This window comes from Canis lupus, chromosome 28, assembly GCF_048164855.1.
Source record: "Canis lupus baileyi chromosome 28, mCanLup2.hap1, whole genome shotgun sequence".
NCBI classification, from domain to species: domain Eukaryota; kingdom Metazoa; phylum Chordata; class Mammalia; order Carnivora; family Canidae; genus Canis; species Canis lupus.
In genome coordinates this window covers 8,982,192-9,008,101 of record NC_132865.1, presented here as the reverse complement: position 1 = coordinate 9,008,101, position 25,910 = coordinate 8,982,192, and the positions used below count along the sequence as shown (strand labels likewise).

At 36.6% G+C, this 25,910-nt stretch overlaps 1 protein-coding gene across 9 annotated transcripts in view; it reads right to left on the bottom strand.

Annotated features, from left to right (window-relative positions):
• The window catches only part of CNGB3 (cyclic nucleotide gated channel subunit beta 3), a 247,341-nt gene that overhangs the window by 86,199 nt on the left and 135,232 nt on the right, over window positions 1-25,910 (bottom strand). For 8 of the 9 annotated variants that reach the window (XR_012019912.1, XR_012019913.1, XM_072804003.1 and 5 more), the window contains 3 exons: window positions 9,007-9,161; window positions 7,027-7,179; window positions 5,877-6,085 (listed from right to left, as the gene is read on the bottom strand). Coding sequence is in view for 7 of the 9 variants with exons in the window: in XM_072804003.1 (XP_072660104.1) it covers window positions 5,877-6,085; window positions 7,027-7,179; window positions 9,007-9,161 (517 nt within the window). In the remaining 2 variants the exon portion in view is untranslated. Of the gene's footprint in view, window positions 1-5,876; window positions 6,086-7,026; window positions 7,180-9,006; window positions 9,162-19,234; window positions 19,371-25,910 lie in introns of all 9 variants that reach the window. The other variant, XM_072804006.1, reaches the window with a different exon arrangement.

Sequence of the window (25,910 nt, the reverse complement as noted above, 5' to 3'; positions counted from 1 at the left end):
GAGAGAAAGAAGGAAAGAAAAAAGAAAAAGAAAAAAGGAAGAAAAAAAGAAAAAAAGAGAAGAAAAAGAAAAGAAAGAAAGAAAGAAAGAAAAAGAAAGAAAGAAGAAAGAAAGAAAGAAGAAAGAAAGAAAGAAGAAAGAAAGAAAGAAAGAAGAAAGAAAAGAAAGAAAGAAAGAAAGAAAGAAAGAAAGAAAGAAAGAAAGAAAGAAAGAAAGAAAGAAAGAGAAAGAAAGAAAAAGGGTGGGGGAAGCAAACAGAAATCAAAAAGAAAAAAAAAAAAAAAAACCACGGGGGAGTATCTTCTGATTCTGTGTACTTTAAGTCCCTTGACTTCCCCTGGAACTTGTCCATCTAGCTGGTCTTCTGGGGGAGGCGCCTGTTGTGCTGGTTTTCAGGTGTTAGCACTTGGGGGAGCTGCTCTGCCCCTGCCTGGTGCAGGGCTCAGTGGGGGTTGTTTACCACGTGAGGCCCCAGGAGGAACAGCCCTAGTGGCCGCCGCCAGCTCTGGAGCCCTGGATTAAGCTCCCACAGTAGCTCCAGAGCTCTCTGTCTGCAGGGCCTGGAGGCTTCGGGGAGGGGCCGCTGATCTGCTCAGCTCGGGGCAGGAGCGTCCTTGCTGTCCTGGGCCCTCCCGGCCTCTCTGCCTGTCCCGGGGGGAGGCCGGATCCTGGGCTTTGTCCCCGCGCCCTGTGCTCCGGCGCCTGCGCTGGTGGATTCGCGCTCCCGCCCGCAGCCCCCTCCGCGGAGCCGCCCCCGAGCCCCTCCGAGCTGCTCCGGGTCCCGCCGTGCGCGCTGCAGCCCTTAGGGAGCTCGGCGCACTCTCCCGGGGCGCAGGTGTCTGTTAGTGTCCCTGGGAGCCCGAGGGCATCCCCGCCCTCCTGGGTCCTGCTCCAACTCCCTGGGAGCCCCTTTCCGCCCGGGAAGGTTGGTGCAGCTCCTGCTCCTCCGGGACGGGGCTCTCCTGTCCTGGGGACACTCGCCCCGGCCTCAGCCCGGCTCCTCGCGGGCCCCTCCCCCTTGGAGGCCTTTTGTTTCTTTATTTCTTTTTCCCCGTCTTCCTGCCTTGATAGAAGCGCAAACTCTTCTCATTGTAGCATTCCAGCTGTTCTCTCTTTAAATCTCAGGCCGAATTCGTAGATTTTCAGGATGATTTGAAGGTTATCTAGGTAATTTGGTGGGGGCAGGTGATTTGGGGACCCTGCTCTTCTGCCATCTTGCCCCTCCTCTCTTGTTTTTCCAATTTCTAATGCAATATCTAACACATAGTAGGTTTCCAATGAATATGTGATAAGTGATAGATTAAGAGGCATTTGTTATCATTCAGACCTAAAAGGATTAATGCTAATATTGGATTTATATTCTTACATTTTAGTGATAGGTAAATAATTTATATTCTTACATTTTGTGCTATTAATGAGTAGGCCAAAGTATTATATCTTAGACACAAAGAAGCAGTGTCTTCTAACAATTATCATCCAGATTATCCAAGTTCAGAAGTTTCAAAGTACTGCCGAGTAGTGTTAAATATTGAATATTGGTTAGCCAACCCCTCAATTTCTGCTCCCCCCACCTTTTTTTGGCTACAATTTTTACTCATGCACATATACTAACTCATCTAATGATTTTTGCTGTGAAACTCAATGGCTTACTAAGCCACAGGTAGACACAGGTAGGAGTTTAAATTGAATCATGTATCAAGCTTGAGTAAAATTAGTCAGCTCCTTCAAAGCTTATCTGGGACTGACAGATACATTTCAAGTGCCACAAAGTTAAAAAACCACCCTCTCCTTCAACCTTGGAAGAATGTTTTTTAGCACTTTTATCTCTACTTTCAGGCTTGTCTATGATCCTATGATTGAATAAATGTAAATGAAATGAAAACTTGCTAGATTAGATGAAAATGCAATCTAGTGATTCTAAAATCTCTCTTCTTTGGAGAACTAAAAAAAAAATTGGCATCATTATGATGACCAGCATGCTTACTTAGGCACTAATTTAAAAAAATGGCACCTTATTTAATTCTCTTTCTCTCTTTTAAGTCTCATCACTATGCAGGCAACATTTCTTTAGGGGAGGCTTACTTTAGGAAGGATATGCTGACTGTACCTAAATCCTTTTCCAAAAGGTGGGTTTTGAAGAAGTTCTATCTGGGTATGATTATATTTACCTTTTCTCATAAATAATTCATAGAAACTCCACAATTTTATATAGAATAGATAGATATGTTTCAAAAATAGTAATATCACCTGAAACAACTACATTGAAGATTAAATAATATTCAAGGAAAGAAGATCCTTGAACCAAGACTGTCACTCATTAACTCCTTCGAATACTTCTTGAATATCCTCTCTGAGATCCTCAGATAGAGAGGGAAATGAATTGGACATTGTCTTTATACACAAGAAACTTAATATCAGGTAAGAAAGGGAGCTACATATACAGATAGGAGAGAAGAGGGGAAGTTAAATGTGTGGATATTAATTCATTTGAGACATTCAACAACTTACTGTACATATTCTATATGCCAGACTCTGGCTTAGGTGTACACATGGCCTTATTTAATCTTCACAATAGGTTTATGAAGTGGGTACAATACTTTCCATTTTATGAATGAAAAGATACCAGTTAATTAAAAGGCAAATTTATTTTCTTCAACTAAAGCTATTAATAAATTTCAGAGATGGAATTCGACCCTGGTCTGTTTGTTCCTACTTAATAATAATTAGCCTAATCATTGTTTAACAATTAAATAACAGAAGTATGAATCAAATGTACAGAGCACAGAGAAGGGAATGGTTAATTTTCTTCAGGTCAGTTTATAAACAGTAACTGAGAAGATTAAGTGACAAAAGCAGTTGACTGTAATGCCAGGCCTGACTGATACTGTCACTATGTAGCACTGAGCATTTCCATGAATCATGATCAATAGGTTTAGCAGTATTGTAGGGGTATGAGTCCCATATCTCAATAATCCTCATTGTCATTTTCAGCTGTATTTCTGCTGTCTATAAAGGAAATTACAATAAATAAATAAATAAATAAATAAATAAATAAATAATAAAGGAAATTACAGATGAGATACTCTTTTGTTGTTTTTTCATACAAAGTTCTGTTCTCTATTTGTGTAGCACCATTTTCAGAAGGATGCAATGCAAAACTTGTAAACCCTCCTAATTCCTTCTATTGTGGCCTTTAGCACTTCAATCTGTTTATGACTTCTCTGTTTTCAAGGCCTTGAGGGAATTAATATTTCCATCCTCTACCCCTGAAATACTTGGCAACTGTAGATATTTAATAAATGTTTGTTGAATGAATGAATGAATGAATGAATGAAAAAACAAGTTGGCAGTGCACCAAAGGTAGCAGAGATAGCTAAATGTAGTCGATCTTCAATTTGGGTACTTGACTTGTATAGTCTTCTTACCAAAATGTAATCAAGCTTCAAAGGCTAACACTACCTATTCTAAATTAAAGAAACCATTAAACTCCTTTTGAACAAACAAAGCAATTAGTTCCTGCTCTGTATTTGTAGTTTGTGATAATGCATTTTAAATAGAGCCCACTGAGTGTGTTTTTATTGGTTATTTTTCTTGTTTTTAACACTCCATTGTGTGTAAAGCCCTCTTAGAAAATTGAAAATAAGTCTCCTCTTACTGATTTTGTCATTTTCCATTTGTCAAACATTGATTTTCTCCCCCCTTGTGCATTTAATGGAGGTTGAAATTAGTGCTCTTTTTTTGTGTGTGTTGTTTACTTCTTATTTGCACACCATCATCATCATTTATCAAGCTGCCAGTGAGCTCTGGGGATAGTGGGGAGCTGACTAGTGCTCTGAAGTTCACATAAGGAATATTTTGAATATATTCTTGCTACAGCTTTAGCTCTTGCTTTTAGAATTTCTTTCTAGGAAAGCTTTCAAATAATTGGAGGATTTCCTCAGCAAATAAATTTTTTTCTAAAAGAATACAGTAACCATAACTACTCCTTTCAGCTTTTTGATAAATTAATATTGTCTGGAGATTCAAAAGAAAATATTCAGAAGATTAAGGAACCCACCTTTATTCTTCAAAAATATGTATAAACCCAAAGTTCCATACATTTCATTAGTCTGCTCTTCCTACTGTAATGGGTCCATTAGAGGATCTGTTCTGTGCAGTTCCCACTGAGATTGTGAAGTGGGTATTACAGTGGACATCAGCTGGAAAGGGAGCATCCTTCTAGTTAGGTGGGGAAGGGGCTGAGGAGTAGAGGCTTTAAGATGTGGAAATGTCCTTGTGAAAACATATTCTTCTATTTGGTTGACTGGATTACTTTGAAATTCTGTCAACACTGAGAATAAGTCTAGGAGAAAATAATTTTTCCTATAGGTAAGAATGGTAGTTTCTGAGGTAGGCCAGTGCATTTGATGGTGAGAATTGGGATGTGATGAATCTGGAAAGTGGAGGAATACACAGAAGAGAGGCCAGAAGATGCCATATTAATTTTTAAAAAATCACAAAATCACAGGTGTGTTTTATGTGCTTGTGATTTGCACCTGTCTGTTGAGTGTACGGCTTCCTATTTATGGTTTGGCTGTCTCAGTGAAGATCTTGATGGCTCATTGTTATAGCACTATATAATAATAGCACTATATAATAATAGCACACTTTGCAATGGTGGAAATAGTCTGTGCTCTCTGATATGGTAGCCTCTAGCCAAGTGTGATTACTGGGCCCTGGAAATATTGATAGCGTGGCTGGGAAACATGAATTTTTAATGTTATTTAATTTTAATTAAAATTTAAATTTGAATAGACATATCTGGCTAGTGGCCACTATATTGGACAGTGCAGTGAATCTACACTGATTAAAAGGTTCATGACAGATTTTCTTTTCAAGTTAGGTTTTCCCAAACTGTCAAGACCTAAGACCTTGGACTTGTTGTCTATACTATGATATTATGTACAGGTCCTATGCTCAGTGCTGACTATATGATGATACACAAAGTACAGTCTGTGTCCCAAAAATCTTATAGCCATGTTTTCTCACAACACCAGGTTGTCTCCCAAGGAAACTGTCTCTTATGAGTGATATAGTGAAACTGACTCTTATGAGTGATATAGTACCTGCCTTATTCTAAAAAATACTGAGGTGAATGGCAGATTGCAATGTGGTGGAAAACAACTGCCTTACAGACTCTTTGAAGTGTGGTAACTAGATAAATATATATTAAATTACTTCTTTTTGTATACATAATTTATACATTTTTAAACTTTATTTAGGTAAAATATGTATATGGTTTTGACATTTCAGACCTGGTTTTATCTTTCTACCCTCAAGTATTACCAAATTCTGAAAAACCAGTCAACATGAACTGACATGGTATAGTTGCACAGAGCATGGGTTTTAGAGTCAAGGTCTGGGTTTGATCCTGCCTCATCGCTGTCCAGCTCTGTGCCTTGAGCATATCACCTTCCCTCTCTAAGCCTCTATTTCCTCTTCTGTATATGGGGTTGATAATAATGTCTCCCTTATAGAGTGACTGAAAGGATTAAGTGAGGCATTATAAAGAAATTAACTGGAATAATGATGATAGCTAACATTTAATAGGCACTCATTAGTCACTCAACACAGTTCAGGCATCGTGCATTTAGTCTTTCCATCAACACTGTGAAGGTACTATTTTTACGACGAGGAAACTAAAGTGCAGGGAGCTACATGGTCCCTCCTCCATAGTAAATGCTCAAGGGTTGTGCTGTTATTGTTGTTTCTACTATACTGGTGGTTTCTGGTGGTTAAAGACAGCTGGTCATATATTCAATAAACAGTGTTGTTAATTTATTTTTTGTAGTCCAATCTGATATTTGTCAGTTTCTGCTTCTCCCAGCCCCACTTACCATTATGTCTCCTCCTTTTATAAACTGGAGTCTGGGCTGGATTAATAGCATATCACAAAGGTAGATGATATCACATGTGATGTCTGTAATAAACCAGTAGTGTGTGTTGTCTGGTGTTTGATATGGAAAGACGAGGCGTAGTGGTATAAGCCAGCAGTTCCAGTTATAGGCAATGGTGACAAGCAAGAGCCACAGGAGATAGAGTCGATCTAGAAAAATCAAATGGCAGGTAACAAGCATTAAAATAATTCTCTTGCTTAGTTTGGTGCACTGTCCTCTGGAGATAAGCAAATTGTTATGAGAGGTTCTATTAAAATTCAGTACAATTCTGGAAAGCACTGGGCTTTACAAGGGATGTTGAGTGATCTTATCAGCTCTTCTGACATTGGAGAGAAGCCTTTATCTCTTGCCGAGAAGTGGCCATTCTGAGTCTGTCCCCACAGGCAACTGTGCTATATGGATTAAGGAAAAAGAGACCCAGAGAAGTCAGAGGTGCCCTATTTGAATAATTGCAGCAGCAGGCCTTTTGTGCATCAGAGTAGTTAAACTGCAGGATTACCCAGGCAGGTGGACAAAAGGCCACATGTTGCCTGAAGGAGTGTGGCTGACCAGGAGAGGCCAGAGAATCAGCCCATTAAGGCAATCCATGTCTTTTCACACATTGCTTTCTTCTGCCCTCCCATAGCAATGGATTTGTTCAGTTAAAATAATTAATGATATGAAGGCATGGAAGAAGATAGATACTTCATATTGATTTTGGGGGGAAGGGTGTTGGATACATATCACAGAACACTTTGGGGCTTTCTTTTCAAAAGTAATTAAGGGCAGCACAGACTCTGGACTGCCTTTTATTTATTTATTTTCATCTATCTATTTATCTATCATTTATCTATTTTGATAATTATACATTTACTTTATTTCATATTATACTGGACATGCCTTTTAAAAACAAAAAGGAATATTTTATCTCTTGCCTTCACCAGAGAGGAGCAAACAATCCACTGTCTTTTTAATATAGTTTGAATTCTGCTTTCTAGATAGAATTGGAATGTGGCCTAGGGAGAAATGGAAGCCATCTGGGACTCTGGGTTATAGGGGTTCTTGATAATAGCTAGCCCTCCCACTGGGACAGTTCACACTTTGATGGTACCTGTGTATGAATCTATGCTTCCTGGAAGTCTAAATCGTTTTAGGTACTCTGTCAGAGGCATCTTCTGGAATTTAAAACACAATATGTGATAGTAATGTTCTTCTTTTAGCTTAGCATTGCTCTCTTGTGTTGATGGTACGGCTGTGGGCTTTGCTTTATAGGGAAAAAAAGAACACATTTTTAAGAGGTTAGGTTAGCTTAATGAGAAAAAACTTCGATTTCTTGAAGTCAGAACATGTCAGAATCTTCCCTTCTTAATATAGGTAGATAAGGCATGATATGATATTGAAAATAGTGACATTAATGACAATATCCAGGTAATGAAAGCACTAGAATTTGGAAATAAATAGCAGATTTAAAACATACTAATAAATTACCACAAAAGTGTTACAAATAGGGTAGTTTAATTAATAAATCAATTAATTAACTGAATGTAATCTCTACACCCAAGTTGGGGCTCAAACCCACAACCCCAAGAGCAAGAGTCACATGTTCCACTGACTAAGCCATCCAGGCACCCTACAAGTAGGATATTTTAAATACAAGCTTAATTCTTACCTATTTTGTAGCATAAATAAAGTCAGTCCTTTAGATTTACATTACAAAGAAACTTTACAAATGTACATCATGCCTGTCACAGGTTTTAGTTTCATGCTTCTTTAGTCTCACACATATCCTTCAAGTTATACATAAAGTTCAAAATATTTTTTAAATCTATCTTACTAAAATACAATGACTTATTAGAGTCTCTTTAAAAGAGAAACTACTATACAATATGTAGTTTATTTTAAAAATCCAACTTACCTATACAGAATTATAAGGAACCCTCAACTCCATCCTATATAAATAACAGTTTGATTTTTAACTGTTATTAAACATCCAAATGTTCTTCTACTTTTATCTATATATATAAATACAAAGATGTAATCATAATATATCACTTTTGTACTCTACTTTATTGCACTTACTATTTTTCATAAACGCATTGCTGCAATTATTAGGGAGGCTGACAACTGCTCCCCTCCCTGTCCCCGCCCCCTGCCCCGCTCTGTGATTAGTTTGTTGATGTTCTTTGCTATACTGTGTATTTGGGTAGTATTCTTGTATTTTATAATGAGTGCTTTGTATATTGGGGTATTCTTAATTAATATTTACAATAAAATTTGCTATAGCATATACTGCTGTTGCCTTGCTCATATACTGTGGAGCTAAAGATCCTGTGCAGAGAGCTCCCTGTATCTTTTCCCCTCAGGACTGTTTCTGAGCTGGCTTGCTTAAAGTGCTGGAGAGTTAGCAATATGGCCCAACAATACCCCTTAACTAATGGAAAATGGAGTTGGTGATTGACACCCTAGCCTCTTCTTCCAAAATATATAAAGAACTACCCAACTTAACACCAAAAAAAAAAAAAAAAAAATTCCAATTAAAAAATGGGTAGAAGACCTGAACAGGCAATTTTTCCAAAGAAGACATACAGATGGCCAACAAGCACATGAAAAGATGCTCCACATCACTTAGCATCAGGGAAATGCAAATCTAAGCCACAATGAGGTATCACCTCACACCAGTTAAAATGGTTAGTATCAAAAAGACAAGAAATAGCAAGTGTTGGTGAGGATGTGGAGAAAAGAAAATCCTCATGCACTATTGGTAGGAATGCTAATTGATGCAACCACTGTGAGAAACAGTGTGGAGGTTTCTCGGGAGAATTCTTAAGTCTGATCCACACGGTTTTTCAGGTGGATCAAGTGTGAGGGCTCACAGACGAAGCCCTCTTATTAATATATCTTTATTATCTTAATCCTTGGCTCCATCTCCCTGTCTGCTCTCACCTTCTTGGATCACCCTCAATATAAACTATTGGCACCTAAATCATTGTCTCAGGGTCTGCTCTTGGGGGAACCCAAACTAAGACATTTGATAAATACATGTCCCCCTATAACTTCTTTTGTTTCAGTACTTTGAGGTAACAGTGCTTACCAGTTTGGGGGCTAGCTTCAGGTGAGGATATATCTCCTTCTGCCAACTTTTTCTTATAGAGCATTGTTCTTTGACGCATCCTTCTCACCAGGTTGTGTAGCTGAGCATCAGCATACTCATTTATAACAGGGACTCCAAGGGGTTTGCTTTTTGGGCTAAATGAGGAAAAAAAATGGTGACAGAGATGGATCCATGAAGAGGTATACACAGGGAAGAGACTGAGTTTTTTCATCCTCCTTATAGATTCTACACTATTAACTGCTCCTTTCTGCAACTGAATAGAACCATTTAAAAACTATATTTGAAGGAAATAGTGCTAATGGAATACAGATTTGTTAATGAAATTTTAGAATCCACAAATAGCAAATATTCATTCTTGACCATATTAGATCCTGATTCTGCCATTTAATTGTATAATTAGAAGAAAAAAAGAAACTTTACTTGGCATGGTAGGCAGAATTCTAAGATGGCCCCTTGATGTACATGTCTTGCATAATCCTAGAGATAATAAATAGAGTGGCTTATACTCTTATTATTAGTTTGTGTCATATGTCTCAGTTAACTTGAAGGTAAGAGGGTTATACAAATGGCCCTGATATAAAAAAAAAGCAGAGTTTAAAAACAGAGAGTTTCTCCAGCTGGTGACAGAGCAGAAATTAGAGGTTTGAAGCCTAAGGGAGATCTCACTTGGGAGAAATTCTCCATTTCTGGCTTTGGAGAAGAAAGGGGCCCCCTGAAGAGAATTGCACAAAGCCTATAGGAGCTGAGAGTGATTGATCTCTGGTTATCTGATAACAAGAAAAGAAAACAAGGACCTTAGTCCTACAACCACAAGGAATTGAATTACGCCAATAATTTGAATGAGCTTGGAAGTAGCTTCTTCTCTGGTGTCTTCAGGTGACAGCCTAGCCAGGTCTGGCTGACACCTTGATTTCACCTATGTGAGACCTTAAACAGAGTACCTAATGTCACCCAGACTTTTGATCTATGGAAATGTGAGCTATTAAATAGGCATTAATTTAAGTCAATAAGTTTGTAATAATTTCTCATGTGGCAAGAGAAAATGAGTGTATGTAGTATGCTTTAATGCACTTCCCTCCTAAGAAAACACAGATTAGTACATAGTTTAAGATATAAACTGGTACACTTCATAAGGATCTGAGTTTCCTCATAGGTTTTCCTCAAACTTCTAACTCACTCTCTACCTTCCTTCTGAAGTCTGACACTATTGTCTACACAGGCCCACATATCCATTCTTACCTCCTCACATCCATTTCTGCCCTTTCCATCTCATTTCTAAACCCATGGAGTTCACATTAGAACTGGGTAATCTGTGGATCATATTTAAAGAGAACTCTAGTATGAGCTACTCTCCACTAATCTGCGTTCTCTCCTGGTATAGAAACATATCACATCTATAATTGTTTACAGATTCCCAGACCATCAATGTGTCTCTCTTCGTTTCTTACTATAGTATAATTTATGACTCTTTTAAATGTCCTGTCTCAGCATTGAGATTCTTCAAGTGCATCACACAAAGAGCTTTACAAGCCTTCTCAAGAATGATGAGATGCAGTGGACAAAAATCTGATATATCTTAGACAATACAGAAGTAGGGGGACATTAAATCTTCAAAACTGGAGAGTTAAAGAGAAGCAGTGTAAATGTATAGAGGCAAGGAAAGAGGTGAATAGTTAGAACTGATGAGTGAAAAAGAGAGAGACTCAAGAAACAATTTAGAGAGAAATGAAAGGATTTGAACTTTCTGGATCTTTTGGATAAATCCAAATAAGGAATCAAGAATAACTTCTAAGGGGCATCTGGGTGGCTCAGTTGGTTAAGCAACTGCCTCCGGCTCAGGTCATTATCCCAGGATCCTGGGACTGAGCCCTATGTCAGGCTCTCTGCTCAGTGGAGAGCCTGCTTCTCCTTCTTCCTCTACCTGACGCTTCCCTACTCCCCTTACTTGTGCTCTTTGTCAAGTAAATAAATAAAAATCTTAAAAAAAGAATAACTTCTAAGTTTCTATTACAAGAGTCTAGGTTTATGAATATGATATTGATATAAATAGGAATTCAGAAAGGTGTTTGTACATTGTTGGTATATGGAAAAATGATTTTTTTTGTGTGTGTTATATATTCAATTCAAGGTGCTAGTAGGACCTTGTGTGATAGGACCTTGATTATGCTACCCAGGAGACAGCTGGAAATCCAGTTTTGGCAACAAAACCTTGGTGGTCATCAGTGTATACGGGATGTTTGAAGAGATGAATGTAGATGACATCCTCATAGACTGAAGTTCTCAAGGTCAGAAACTTTATTTTCTTTATACTCTACAAGGTCTAGGACAAGGTAGGCTTTAATAAATGCTTATTGAATAAATAAGCCCACTACTTCTAACCTTTTGTTTGACCTTATGTGATGTGCCTCAGTGCACTAAAAAAATCTATAAAAAGTAAAGTTGAGAGTTGGTGGATCATTAACTGTAAAGTCAGGTATTCAAACTGTCAAAACCTCCAATTCAAGTCTTAAGACCTAAGGAGAGTGTTTTTTTTTCTTTTCCTGAATCATCGATAAGCTCTAATTGGCCATATAATTGCCATTTAATCACACTAGTTTTTACTGTGCAAGCCTACGTCAGGTTTAAAATGCTGAAAATTATATTAAAAAGCATGCCTGCATTTCAAATGCATAGCTATATTTCAAGTACTATGTATTTTTCTTTTTATATTAGCTTAGCATTAATATTGTCAATTTACTTCATCTTTTTTGTCCCCCGCTTCTCATATAGAGTAATCCTTAGCTACCTTCTCCCTTACCTACATATATGCAGAAGCTATGAATGTATTTTTCTTGAGGTAATTTTGTGACTGAATGAAAAAAGGCAAATTGAGATGAAGAAACTTGTATTTTTATGAGATAAGAAAAACAAGAGTAGAAGAGAGAAGCAATGGATATGCCTTATGTAACTATGCGGCATTTGAGTGATATTTGCTATTTCTTTTTCACATTACTAACTATATTTTTAAAATAATTATTCCTCACAATTCCTTGATAAACTATATTTTACATAAATATGTAAAGATTTTACAAATTTTAGTAAAGAAAAATAGAAGGAAAGTCTTATTAAAACTCTTTTATTGAGATGAGTGAGGCTTTTAAAATTTGTTTATGCATCTATGGAAGAATGAAAAATTGTTAGAATGACATTTATTCCTGTCAAAATTTCCTATCAAAAATTTTTTGATAAGGGTAGAGAGAACACTCATTAAAAAAAAGATGAAAAAAACCCAGAATTATATCAGTAGTCCTCATTTCTTTAAATTCAATCAGAGATAAAACAAAAAAAAAAATCACATAATTGACAATTGTTCCTGTGTGTGGGGTTGCAGGAGTTTTTGCACTTCAGGGCAAATGCATCATAGTAATATTGGGATGGATTAGAAGAAGTAGGCCTATCTTCGGCAAAGCAAGAGAAAAGCCATCGTGAAAGGAGAGATAGGAAAGAGAAACTTGTGGTCTACGGGTGTACTCATAACAATTTTGAGAAAGAGTAGATAAGTAAGATGTGAATATTGACATTGATTCTTTTAAAACTTTGTGTTTATTGAGACTTCCAGAAAGTTTTCATGTAAACTCAGTGATACATGTTCTCTAGTTTAAGCTTGTTGCTTTAGTATCACGCAAAGGAATGACTACTTTTGGCAGGGTAAAATGGATGGTTGCAGTCAGGGATGAGTTCACAGTGAAAGATGAATGGCACTTTGACTGATAATGTAAAGGGAAAATATTCCAGGCAAAAGACACAGCTGGAGAAAAAGTGTATCAGTTGCTGCTTTGTGGAATATAATAAAGAGTCAAATATTTTAACATAAAATCCTAAATTACCTATGATGTGGTTTGAAAAGTCATTTGAGACCAATGGGAAAACATAGCAAGATTATAAACAGAAGAGGGACATTATTAGCTATATTTTTAGAAAATAATGAAGAAAAGAAAAGATAATTAGTTGTGGTGTGGAGGAAGTCTGACTTGAGGAAAGGAGAGAGTTGCATTAAAATATATGGATTAATGTAACCATGGAAATTTCAAGTTTGGTCAGTGAACTACACTGAAAAGTATTCTGCCAAAATTCATTTCTAACTGGAACCTCAGATTGTGATCTTTGAAAACAAGGTCTTTACAAAGTAACTAAATTAAGATGAAGTCATACTGGAGTTGGATGGGCCCTTAATCTAATGACTGATATCTTTACAGGAAGGCCAAGTGAAGGCAGGGAGGAGAACACAGGGGAACACCTTGTGACAACCAAGGCAGAGATTAAGGTGATGCATCCACAAGTTAAGAAACACCAAGGATTTCTGGCAACCAGCAGAAGCTAGGAGAAGGGTGTGGAACAGATTCTCTCAAAGGCTTTCTGAGGGACCAAACTTGCAGGCACCTTGATTTTGGGCTTTTAGCCTGTAGAACTATGAGGGGATAAGTTTCTGTTGTTGTAAGCCACTCAGTTTTTGGTAATTTGTTATGGAACAGCCCTACAAAGTTAGCAAAGTGGGTGACTGTGATGTCACATATGCAGCTCAGTTGGAGGCATAAGTTGTAAGATAACAATAAATATATTTAATTTGGCATTTGTGAATGAAGAATCAAGATCTTTTATTTTTTAAAAATATTTTATCCATTTATTTATTTGAGAGAGAGAGTGCGAGGGCAGGAGCAGAGGGAATGAGCAGCAGAGGGAGAGAGAGAAGGGAGCCCAAAGTGGGGCTTCATTCCATGCCCCCCAGGGGATCATGATCTGATCTGAAGGCAGACACTTAACTGGCTGAGCCACCCAGGCGCCCCAGAATTAAGATCTTTTAAAACACATTCTGTACAGCAGGCAGTTGAGAATTTGGGTCTGGAATTCAGCAGAGAACTGAGCTGGATGGAAATGTGGAACAAGGGGTCACCATTCCAGAGGCAATGGTAGGAATTATATAGTGGATCAGATTACTAGTAAGAGCCTGCATAGAACAAGAAAAGATTGGGAGGTCAGACCTTGCAACTTGCTGACATTTAAGGAGTAGCATAAGATAAGGAACTGAGAAGTAGCAATTAGAGAGGTAGATCTGAGAGAGAAAAATGTCACAAAAATCAGGGAAGCTAAGAGTTTGGAAAGGGAGGTCAATGGTGTCTCATGCTGCACATGAACTGCAAATTTTGTCATTTTTGTCTTCACAAGTATTTTGTAAAAGTGCACAGACTCTGCCTTTGTTCGTGAAGTGATTTTTTGGATTTCCATTCATTATCTCCTAAGTTCAGTTAAAAGTGGTATTTATTCCCTCTAGTTAAGTCTTGAATAAACTTTGGCTTTTGCAAACTTTACCAGATTCTTCTTACTGCTTAATTAAGAATTAAATTCAATTTTCAATTACTTAATTCTTTAAAAATTCCAATTGATCAAAGTTTTTAAAACCTGCTATTCATATCTTGTTGAATAACAGATAGAAATTGGACAAAGAATATTATATTCCAATTTGTGAAGAATTAGAGGGAGAGAGGAGTAGGTCTTTTTTCTTTTGTTGTATTTTCTTAATAATTAATGATAAATTCAGACAGTTCTCAAGAGTTACATATGAAGAAAAGAAACCGGCTTTGAATAAGTGGACATTTTTGTAGGAGTAAATTTGGGAATGAAAATACATGAAGTTAGTATAAATTCTGATTCCTACCAATGTATCTGGTGGTTCACCATAAAACCTACGCATTTTAAGCAAATTTGGGCTAGTAGAGTTATAATTCAACCAAGTCTCACTTGGCTCCCTTCTCATATTCACCTCTAAATGCTGTGAAGATTTTGAGTTGTTTATCATATTTCACTTGTGCATATGGTATTGTTTGTACACATCCTTTGTACATATGGAAATGTACATATGGATATTATGATGTACAATTTCCCAACCTAAGTTCTTTATCTGTCTAGAATACACTACAATGCATATTTGACCCCAAAGCTTATTTGTGAACCCTTGCTAGCAGTCGACTCTCTAGATCTTTTCTTCTGTTAATCTGTAAGTTCTCTGCTTTTCTCTGTGTCTCTCATGAATAAATAAATAAAATCTTAAAAAAATGTAAACAAAATAATCATAGTACTAATATGTTTCATGTCAATAAGCATGTTAAAATCTCCAAATATTTCAGGTATTTTTTGAAAGTAAAGTTAGTAACAACTATGTTTTCATCATTTTTTCCATATAGTAGCAGTCCGAAAGAGTCAAATGGTGTGCTCACAAAATGTTCCTGAAAATTGGTGTCTTGAGAAAGTCTGAAGGTGCATTTTTAATGTTTCATTCATTTATTTAATGGATATTTATTGTGCACTTAAATTGCTTCAGAAAAGATAATGTCCTATATGGACCATAGGGCATGTTATCTTATCATGTTATCTTATCTTTTATCTATGATAAAGATCATTTAAAACAAACATTTTTTTAAGTAATCTGTATACCCATTATGGGACTCAAACTCATGACCTTGAGATCAAGAGTCACACGCTCTACCAACTGAGCCAGCCAGGCACTCTGGCTTTAAAGATTGTTTAGTTACTAGTCATCTCTTTCATTTTACATATACCCTCAGATTTTATTCTTACTTAGTTTCTTCTGAATAAATTGCTGTTTTGTTCTTTTTTTAATTCAAAAACTGATTACCAGGATGTGTCAGTGAGATGGGATTTGGGCTGGAAAAGCAGAGCTGTGCCCCACATGAATAGCAAGAGGAGGAAGAAATGGGGGACTCTCTGCCCAGATAATAAGTTAGTGTTCTACTTCTTGGCAATGTGCTCTTTCCCACAATCACTGGAGAAAGAATATAGTATATGGAATGGAATCCACAGCAATGGTGGAGTGAGGTGAGGAGATAGAATAAGAGGGGGTTGGGTGGGAATGATTTTCTCTAGGTGCAGGCAGTAAAAGGGGGAGGTTTGGCTGCAGCCAATTTAATAAAAGCTATAAAAGACTGAAAGTTGGGTCACTTTATTATCACTATATGCTGATAATCCTGAACAATGTTGGTGATAAAATACATCTACTCCTAGGGTAGACCACTCCTATGGCTCCCTTTCTGTACACTACTGATCTACATAAGTTATGAGGAATTTCAAGTACAAAGATCATCACATAAGCCAAGAATTAGCAAACAATTGTGCAGAATCAATTTTATCAGAAGCACTAACAGATGGAAACAGAAAACTAATTGTAAACTGTTGTAAACAAACAGAAAAACTAATACCTGAGGAAATGAATAAAATAGACAATAACTAGAGATAGAGATAAGAGAAGTTATATGTTGGGGCCAGGCGGGAAGGGAAACTCCTCAAGATGGCGGATAGCCAAAATGGCTGAGGTTCCTGTCACCACCTCCACTTGGGACGACAGCTTGAGCAGACCCTTACACCTCTCCTTTGGACTTCCCCAACCGAACCCAATGCCCTTCAAACCCCAGAGGAGGAAGTCACCTTTGATTGGTCGAATTGCAATCCTTCCTTTGCATATGAGCCAACCAATAGGAAACCGTTCTGCCTTACAATGTTATGTAAACCCCCTACCACCTTGTCTTGGCGCGACTTCCCCGACTCACTCTCTTTCCCCCGTGAGTCATGGAACCTCGCCGGAGGGTGCCTGCAATAAAATCTGTTATTGGACCCTTGCTTGCCTTGGCGGTCTCATTTCGGTCTAGTTACTAAAAAACTTAACATTATATATTTTATGTTAACTGGAATATGTTATTTTGAAAGAGAATCAATTAGAAACTTGGAGATAAAAAGTTTGATCACCACTCCCTCCCCCAAAAAACCCCAATAAAAACAAAGAAAAATACTATGGAAAAACCTTTTTCCACAACTGAAATATGCAAGTCTTCATATTGTAAAAGGTCACCAAATGCAAGCGAGATAAATAAAACACAAACTCATCATACCATTATAAGATCCAGTACACTAAAATTAAAGAGAAAAGTGTTAAGAGCTTCTAGAGGTGAAAAAAAAAAAATCCCTATAAATAAAGAAGCATTAGATTGGCATCAGATTTCTCATTGGCACTACTGGATACTAGAAGCTAATAAAGCAGCATCTCAATTTTTTTTTTTTTTTTTTTTTTTTTTTTTTTTAGCATCTCAAAATTTCTAAGGGAAAATGAGTTTTCCTTGAACTCCATGCTGCCAAACACTATACAAAATCAGCTTTCAGATTTATTCTGGGAGCCTTTACCTTCCAAGTATAGCTCTGCCTGGCTTAGCAACAGATTCAATTTTTGTGTCAGGTATTACATGGTGGCCTCTTCCTTTGACATTAGGAATATAATTTAAAAGGTAAAAGGTTTAAAAAGAGGAAGAAGATGAAGGAGTTGGAATTTTAGTTAGTAGAGAATGTAGAGCTCTGGCAAAATCTCTATTGAGAAATTCAATTTAGGCCTTGAGGCTAAAGTAGATTCTAAAATCTTTCCCTGAATCTAATATTGGGAACCAAATGCTAAGGGGAGTATGCTATTTCATAGGTCAGATTGTGAGTCTACTTACCCATCTTCTCATCTTGAGTGGAAATCTTCCCTAAGAAGTAATCCATACCCAGATGGATTTATTGCACAGAAGAGGAAAAAAAAAAAAAAAAAAAAAAACCCCAGAGAAAGGGTAAGGGACTGGTTTCTTGCCTGAGGGTCTGGTTTCTTGCCTTTAAGGCTTAGGAATCCCAATCACTACTAAAACATAGCAGATCAGTGTCTTGGGTTCTGACTAGATTAGCAATTTCTGCTTTGAGAAGATTGAGAATGAGACAGTAGATAGCAAGAAGCAGATGTGACAAGGGGGATGTGGAACTATTTCAACTCCCCCAAACAAATGTCAATTACCCTGAGGCAGACTTGTCATTGCCTTGGCAGCAGTGTATGTGGCTGTGGCCTGGAGACAGAAGCAGAATCTCATGATTCAGAGAAGAGATTGGTTTCTCTCAAAGGGATGCTACTGGAGATGTATGTGGAAAGCTCTTGGCAGGAAGGAGTTCCATTTGGATTAATTCAAAATTTAAATGTGAAGAGAGGCAATTTGTAGAAAGAGAGAAACCAAGACTGAGTTGATGAAGCAAAATTACAGGAGATCCTCAGAGAAAGCAGATATAGTAAGGAAATCAGACTAGGAAAGGGAGAAGTCAGAGTGCTTATCTCCAGCACATAGTTAGGTCACAGTTCTGCACAATGGGCACAAGACTGCAGAATAGAAGTCTACACTCTGATGGCCTCTTTGTAATTGTAGTTAGCTCTTAGAGCCCTAGAGCACCAGGCTCCCAGTCCCTGCCTATCTGGAAATTCAGGACGTTCAGGGTCTGACAGGGCAAAGTTCTTGGGTAGATTCCTCCTTAAGAGTGAGTAATAAATGGTTAGCAGGGATACAGTTCCTTGATTTGAAAATATTTGCACAGCTTCTTTTCTCTGAAAGCAGAGAGATACACCATTTATATCCCAGGTAGAGAATTAACAGTATCTAATAAATAATAATGGCAAATGAATATTCAGTTTTATGTTGACATAAAGGAGAAGACAGTGCATGTATTTAAGGGATACTTCAAGTGCTGAATTCATGGCTTCTTCTCTTCCTTCTTACTGCCAGGAAAAGACATCAAATTGATCTGAAGCACTAAAGAGCCAAACTAAATATGTTCAAGAAGGTGGCTAGGCATATGGATAAAATTTAAATAATTTTGACTTTTAAACTACTAAATGAAAGGATGGAGTGTCTATTAGAAGTAGGTTAGTAAAAAGCAAAATGAAATGACAAGTTGTTGGTAACTGCTGAAACTCAGTGAGAGAACAGTGCTAGTAACTTGGCTCTACATTGGAACTTTCCTTAAGATCTAAGCAGACTATAATAGATTTCCTTCTCTGATAGTAATTATATTTTCATAAAGAAATTTGTACTGACTGGGACACTGCCATGGTTTTGATTGCTGTCAGTTATCTACTGCTGGGGACAGACCTGTAGGACATTCATGCCATCATTAAAAACACACCAACTGACTTTTGACAAAAGTGCAAGAGCACTTCAAAGGAGGAAGGATAAGCCCTTTTGACAAATGATTCTTGAGCAACTGGACATCTAAGGCAAAAAAGTGAATTTAAACCTAAATCTCAGACTTTATACAAAAATTAACTCAAAATGGATCATAAACTTAAGTATAAAACATAAAATTATAGGGGTACCTGGGTGGCTCAGTGGTTGAGTGTCTGCCTTTGGCTCAGGTCATGATCCCAGGGTTCTGGGATGGAGGCCTGCATCGGGCTCCCTGCAGGGAGCCTGCTTCTCCCTCTGCCTATGTTTCTGCCGCTCTCTTTGAGTCTGTCTCAAATAAATAAACAAAATCTTAAAAAAAAAAAAAAAAAGCAAAAACATAAAATTATAAAACTTTTTAGAAAAAGTAGAAGAAACTTTTCTGGATCTGGGGCTAGGCAAAGAGTTCTTAAATTTGACACCAAGAGCATAATCTACAGAAAGAAAAGTTGTAAAACTACACCAAATTAAAATTAAAAACTTTTGCTCTATGAAAAAATCCTATTAGGAGGATGAAAAGATAAGAAATACCATGGGAGAAAATATTTTCAAACAATATCTCCAAGAAAGATCTAGTACCTAGAATATATAAATAATACTAAAGCTTGACAGCAAAAAATAAAAATAATTTGGGGCACGTCAGTGACTCAGTTGGTTCAGCATCCCACTCTGGTTTTAGCTCAGGTCATGACCTCAGGGTCATAAGATTGATCCCCACATGGGTATCCACACTCAGTAGGGAGTCTGCTTGAAGAATCTCTCCCTCAGCCCTCCCCCACAACTCACATGCAGGTGTGTGTATGTGAGCTCTCTCTCCCTCTCTCTCTGTAAAATAAAAAATCTTAAAGAAAATAAAAATTTGATAATAAAGTGAGGAAAAGACATGAACCGTCATTTCATGGAAGAGGATATTCAAATGGCAAAAAGCACATGAAAAGATGTATAGTGTCATTGGCTATTAGGAAATGCTAATTAAAACAACAATGAGATTATCTGCACACACAAGTCAGAATGGCTAAAATAAAAAATGGTGACCTCACCAAATGCTGACAAGGATATGGAGAAACTGGATCATACTTTGCGGGTTAGGATGTAAAATAGTACAATCACTCTGGAAAACAATTTGGCAGTTTCTTAGAAAAATAAACATGCAATTATATGATCCAATTATCATATGATATGTTGGACATTTATCCCAGAGAACTAAGAACTTGTGCTCACACAAAAACCTTTCCACAAATGTTCATAGCAGCTTTATTTGTAATAACCCAATACTGGAAACAACTCAGATGTCCTTCAATGACTGAATGGCTGAACTATGGTTCAGCCATATAATGGAATACTACTCAGAAACAAACAAAAAAGAATGAATTACTGATGCACACAACAACTTGAATGATCTCTAGGAAATTACACTGATTAAAAGTGAATAACTAAAGGTTAAATACTATCTATGATTCTACTTATATAATGTCCTTGAAATGACAAAATTATAGAGATGGAGAACACATTAGTGATTGTCAGGAGGAAGGGAGAGAATAGGATAGAGATAGGTATGAGATGCATGCGGTTATAAAAGGGCAAATCCTTTCCAGGAGAAATCCTTGATGGAATTGTTTTGTATCTTGACAGTGGAAGAAAGAATTTAAACACACAGTAACATTACATAAAACACACAAACCCACAGATGAATACAAGTAAAACTGGAGAAATCTGATTATCTCTGTTAATTTCCTGGTTGTAACATTGTACTATAGTCTTGTAAGATATTACCATTGATTATAGGGTATGTGGGAACTTTCTATATAATTTCTTACAACTGTATATTAATCCATGATTATTCTAAATTAAACAAAATCACTAATGTGAAAAAAAACATCATACCTGCTTAGTTAAGTTCAGCATACTTAGGTAGAAACATGGGAGTTCTATAATCTTGCTACTCAAGAGTGGTCTGCCGATCTATAGTATCAGCATCTCCTAAAAGTTTCTCAGAAACAATATATCAGGCCCTGCCCCAGAACTTTTAAAACAGAATCTTCATCTTGACAAGCTGTTTGGATCATCTGTATGTACATTAAGGTATGAGAAACATTGTTCCACAAATAGTAGTCTTGCAAGTTTAAATCTGTAAAATGTTGGTAGGAGCTGCACTTTTGCCTTGGCTTAAAAGTATCCTCTTTCTCTTCTTAAAGGAAGGTCAGAAAGTCCTCACTTTTCTTGAATGCTAATATCACACATGATTCTTACAAAACTCACTGAGGTAGAGTTTATTATATCTCTTTTCAGATTAACTGAGGCCCAACCTGTCTGATTGAGAAGTCATACATGAAAATAGGTGATAGAAGGTTATAAGCAAATTATGGCAAATCCATAGAAGAGAGAACTGGAAATAATTAGAACTCAATGTTTGTTGATCTTTAATAGGTGAGTATTTTGATTTTAAAAAACTGAACTAGTCTGACAGTGAACATCTTCTCTTAAAAAGTAGAGAACTTTTAAGGTACATGGAATGCAACTGCGTGAGAATCTGTTCATTTGGGTCCTACTCTAGCATACAAACTGGAAGGTGAATTTGTTAAAATTTAATGATAGTCACTTAAACTTAGTTTGCTTACATGCAAGGTAAAGCTAATATTTTGCGTAGGATAAAATTATGATAAAAGATGGAAGAACACTTGAATCTTCAAGAGGAAAATGTGGAAAACCAAGAACACCATATGGTACTGTAACATAAATTTTCAAGCCTATTCAGAGAGGCAGGCCACTCTCCTGATGAACATTATCATCAAATTTTACGGTCAAAATTACTTACCCTGTCTTGTGCAAATAATTTGTATAGTCTGTCACATACTGTATTACACTGAATATTCAATTCGAATAACCTAGTTTCTGAAGGGCATAACAGCACATAGCAGTAAAACTTACTCATAAATCATATGGGCATAGTTGAAGGAGCTCACTATTTGATCTATTTGTAGTCAGTACAGATTTTGAATGTGCATTACAGATTTTTATGTAAATCAGAGACATCAATAGTCATATAAATTTGCATTTGCTACTTGATTTCTGTTAGTGAATAAGATAGAATCATCCTATTGACTACAAGCAAACTGCAAAAGTAAAGTAAAAGACAGTATAGCTTAAAAATACTGCAGTCTATGGCTCTGTTCTTTTTAATTTGATATTTGAGAAGAGGTAATTGTTAGAAGAATTATGTATGTATCCTTTTGGAAACAAATTTATGTTTGGCTTTCTAGCAATAACCAGGACTCACGGTATCATGCAAATAATAAGTGACTGGGATTATTATGGTTCCTGCCATGCTACCTGGAATACTAGGTTCTTAAATTTGTTACTCAGGTGATACTTGTCGTAAAGCCTTTAAGTTAAGTATGGTGACATTGGAAACAAAAGAATATACCACCATACATGGAGATGGGTATATTTGTTAATCTCATGAACAGTGGATAGTCCTATGTACTTGTGTGTAGGGGAAATTCAAATTTTGTGGGGGCTGGAAACCTTTGTAATTTATAGGGCTCTTTTAAAGAAGAATAAAAATTATGAAATCTAATTTCAACACAGAGTCTTCAGTAAAGGTTTCTGAAACACAAGTTTTATCAGCTTCACAGTAAATTCACCTCTGTAGATGTCAGAGATGTGTCCAAAACAGCCAAATGTTTTAAAAGCCATTATCCTGAGGTACCACTTAATACCCAGTAGGGTGTATATAATAAAAATAGTGGAAAATAGGTGTTGGCAAGGTTGTGGAGAAATAGGAACCCTTATACCTTGTACATTATTGGGAATATAAGGTGGGTCAGGGTCTGTGGAAAACACTTTGGCAGGTCCTCAAAAAGTTAACCACAGAATTATTACATGATCTTACAATTTCACTCTTAGGTGTAAACCTCAAATAATGGAAAACAGGTATTTAAACAAGTACATGTACAAGCATGTATAATAATCATATTTATAATAGTGCAAAGATGGAAATAGCCAAACTGTCCATCAGTAGGTGAATGAATAGACAAATATAGTATATACATACAATAGAATATTATTCGGCCATAAAAAAGAAAGAAGTACTGATACATGCCACAACATGAATGAACCTTGAAAACATGCTAAGTGGAAGATGCCAGTCATAAAAAGTCACATATTATATGGTTCCATTTAGATGAAATATCCAGAATAGATGAATTTAGAGGGACTGAACACTGATCAACGGATACTAAAAGCTTAGGGGAGGAGTGAATGGCAAGAAACTATTAAGTGGGTAAAAGATTTTAAAGTGATAGAAATTTTTTGACTCTAGAGATAGCAGTTGAACAACATTGAGTGTGCTAGATGCTACTAAAATTGTTCTCTTTAAAATGGTTAATTTTATGTTATGTGAATGAATTTCACTTCAATCAATTTTTTAAAAAAATCCACCATCAACTCATTTATTCAACTAGTAACTAATTATTACTAATACTGTAACATTACAATATTACATTAAATGATAGTATATTAAATGCAAAGGAGAAGTGATCACGTGTTTATGGAGTACCGGTTATGAGATAGGTATTTGGGTATACTAAGGAGGTAAGTCACATTACTTCTTCTTAATAATTTATTATCAAAAATTTAAAAACCCTATGAATATTAACACATTTACAGAATTGGGTGATATTCACAATGAGTGATAAGGAAAGAATTGCCAGACAAGACTTCACAAAGCAAACAGGTTTGAGATTATTACAATAAGTATGTGGGTTTAAATAATGGAGGAAAGTATGGGACCAAGAGAGGGAGAAGGAACACGGGGATAGGAACGAGTTTGGTCTCATAGGAGTTAAAGAAAGGATCAGAAGAGGAATGTTTTGGTTGGTATTTAAATGTGAAGTTGGTTAGTTATAAAGAGGTCAGACAGTAGAATTGGTGGCCCAGCAGAAGGCAGGTGGGAGGGCATATTAGTGGAAAAATATTGTGAGCAAAGGTCAGAGATGGGAACTATCAAGTTATGTATTGAATATACTCCTGTATGGGTTCTTAACTCCAGGATCATGGGCTACCTAACAGTTCTTGTATTGTTTTCAGAAATTCCATGAACCCCTGAAATTGCATGGAATTTTTAAAATGTGCATATATATTTTTCTAGAGAAAATGTCTGGAATGTTTAGTGGATTTTCAAAGGGTAACACCTCAATTGTTAAGATATACCAAAGTTCACATATTGCTGGGAAAAAAGAGCTAGCAAATACTATTCTTTTTGCATCTTAGGAATTCTTGCTCTTCATAGACCCAGATGCTTAACCTTGGGTATGAAGTATAAGAAGAAATGTCTTATTTACAAATCAATTTTAGGGTAATTTTTATCTAAGAAAAAGCATGGTATCCTAACCAAACAGATCAATTCAACTAGAATATCAGTGATTCATATTTGTGGCTGAAAAGAAGGCAGTTTGTGGTATGCCTGGAAGGGGAGCAAGGTTTTGCTATCAGACACATACAAACAACTCTTCCCTCCCACTACTGTGAGAATTATGAGAGAGAGAGAGAGAGAGAGAGAGAGAGAGGTGGAAATATAGGCATTCCCGATGGCTTTAGAAGTAGTGAGAAGCAAAATGAAGTAATTTGATGAGAGCTGCACCCTGACCATTTCTAATGAATTAGAGTGGTCTAATAAGGTTTTTAGGGGTCATGTAGTGTAACACTTCGCACTAAGAAAGAAATCTACCTCATCCAGGAAGGATGGTCATTTGATCTCTCTTTGAACTTTAAGTATAGTGATTGTTGTCATTGCAAGCAGCCCATTTCATATATGAGTAGCTTTCATTACTGGGAAGATTTAAGTAAAAATTGTACAGACTTTATTATTATTTTTCCAAATGACTTTACCTTTCAGAGCAGTTTTAGATTTAGAAGCAAACTGAACAGAAAGTACAGAGAGCTTCTCTGATATATCTACACCCACTCCACCCCACAGCTTCCTCTAATAGTGTGCATTAGCATTAGTGTGGTATATTTGTTACAACTGATGAATGAAAAGTGATTCATTATTATTAACTAAAGTCCACAGTTTAGTTTAGGATTTACTTTTTGTGTTATACAGATTTGTAGGTTTTGACAAATGTATAACAATATGAATTCACCATTACAATATCATACAGAATAGTTTCATTGTCCTAAAATTCCATGTTTCACCCATTCATCCCTTCTTCCCTCCCCTGAATGCTTGGCAACCTATGGTCTTCTTAAGGTCCCTATAGTTTGCCTTCTAGAATGTCATATAGTTAGAATTATACAGTGTGTAGTGTTTTCAGCCTGGCTTCTTAAACTTAGGAATATGAATTAAAGTTTCCTTTGGGCCTTTTTGTGGCTTGATATCTTTCCTTTTATCACTGAATAATATTCCATTCTGTAGACATACACAGTTTATTTATCCATTCACCTGTTGAGAGACATCTTAGTTGCTTTCAACTTTTGGCAATTGTGAATAAAACCACCATAAATATCTGTGTGCAGGGTTTTTGTGGACATAAGTTTTCAATTTATTTGAGTGTTTAGGAGTGTGCTTGTTGGGTCGTATGGTCAGATTATGCTTAGCTTTGTAAGAAACTCCTATATAGTGTTCTACAGCGTCTGTACCATTCTGCATTTCCACCAGCAGTGATTGAGAATTCCCATTGCTCTACATCCTTGAATGCATTGGTATTGCCATTCAATAGATGTGTAGTGGCATCTCTCTGTTTTAATTTGCAGTTCTCCATGACAGATGATGTCAAGCATATGCTTACTTTCCACCTGTATTTTTTTTTTTTAAAGATTTTATTTATT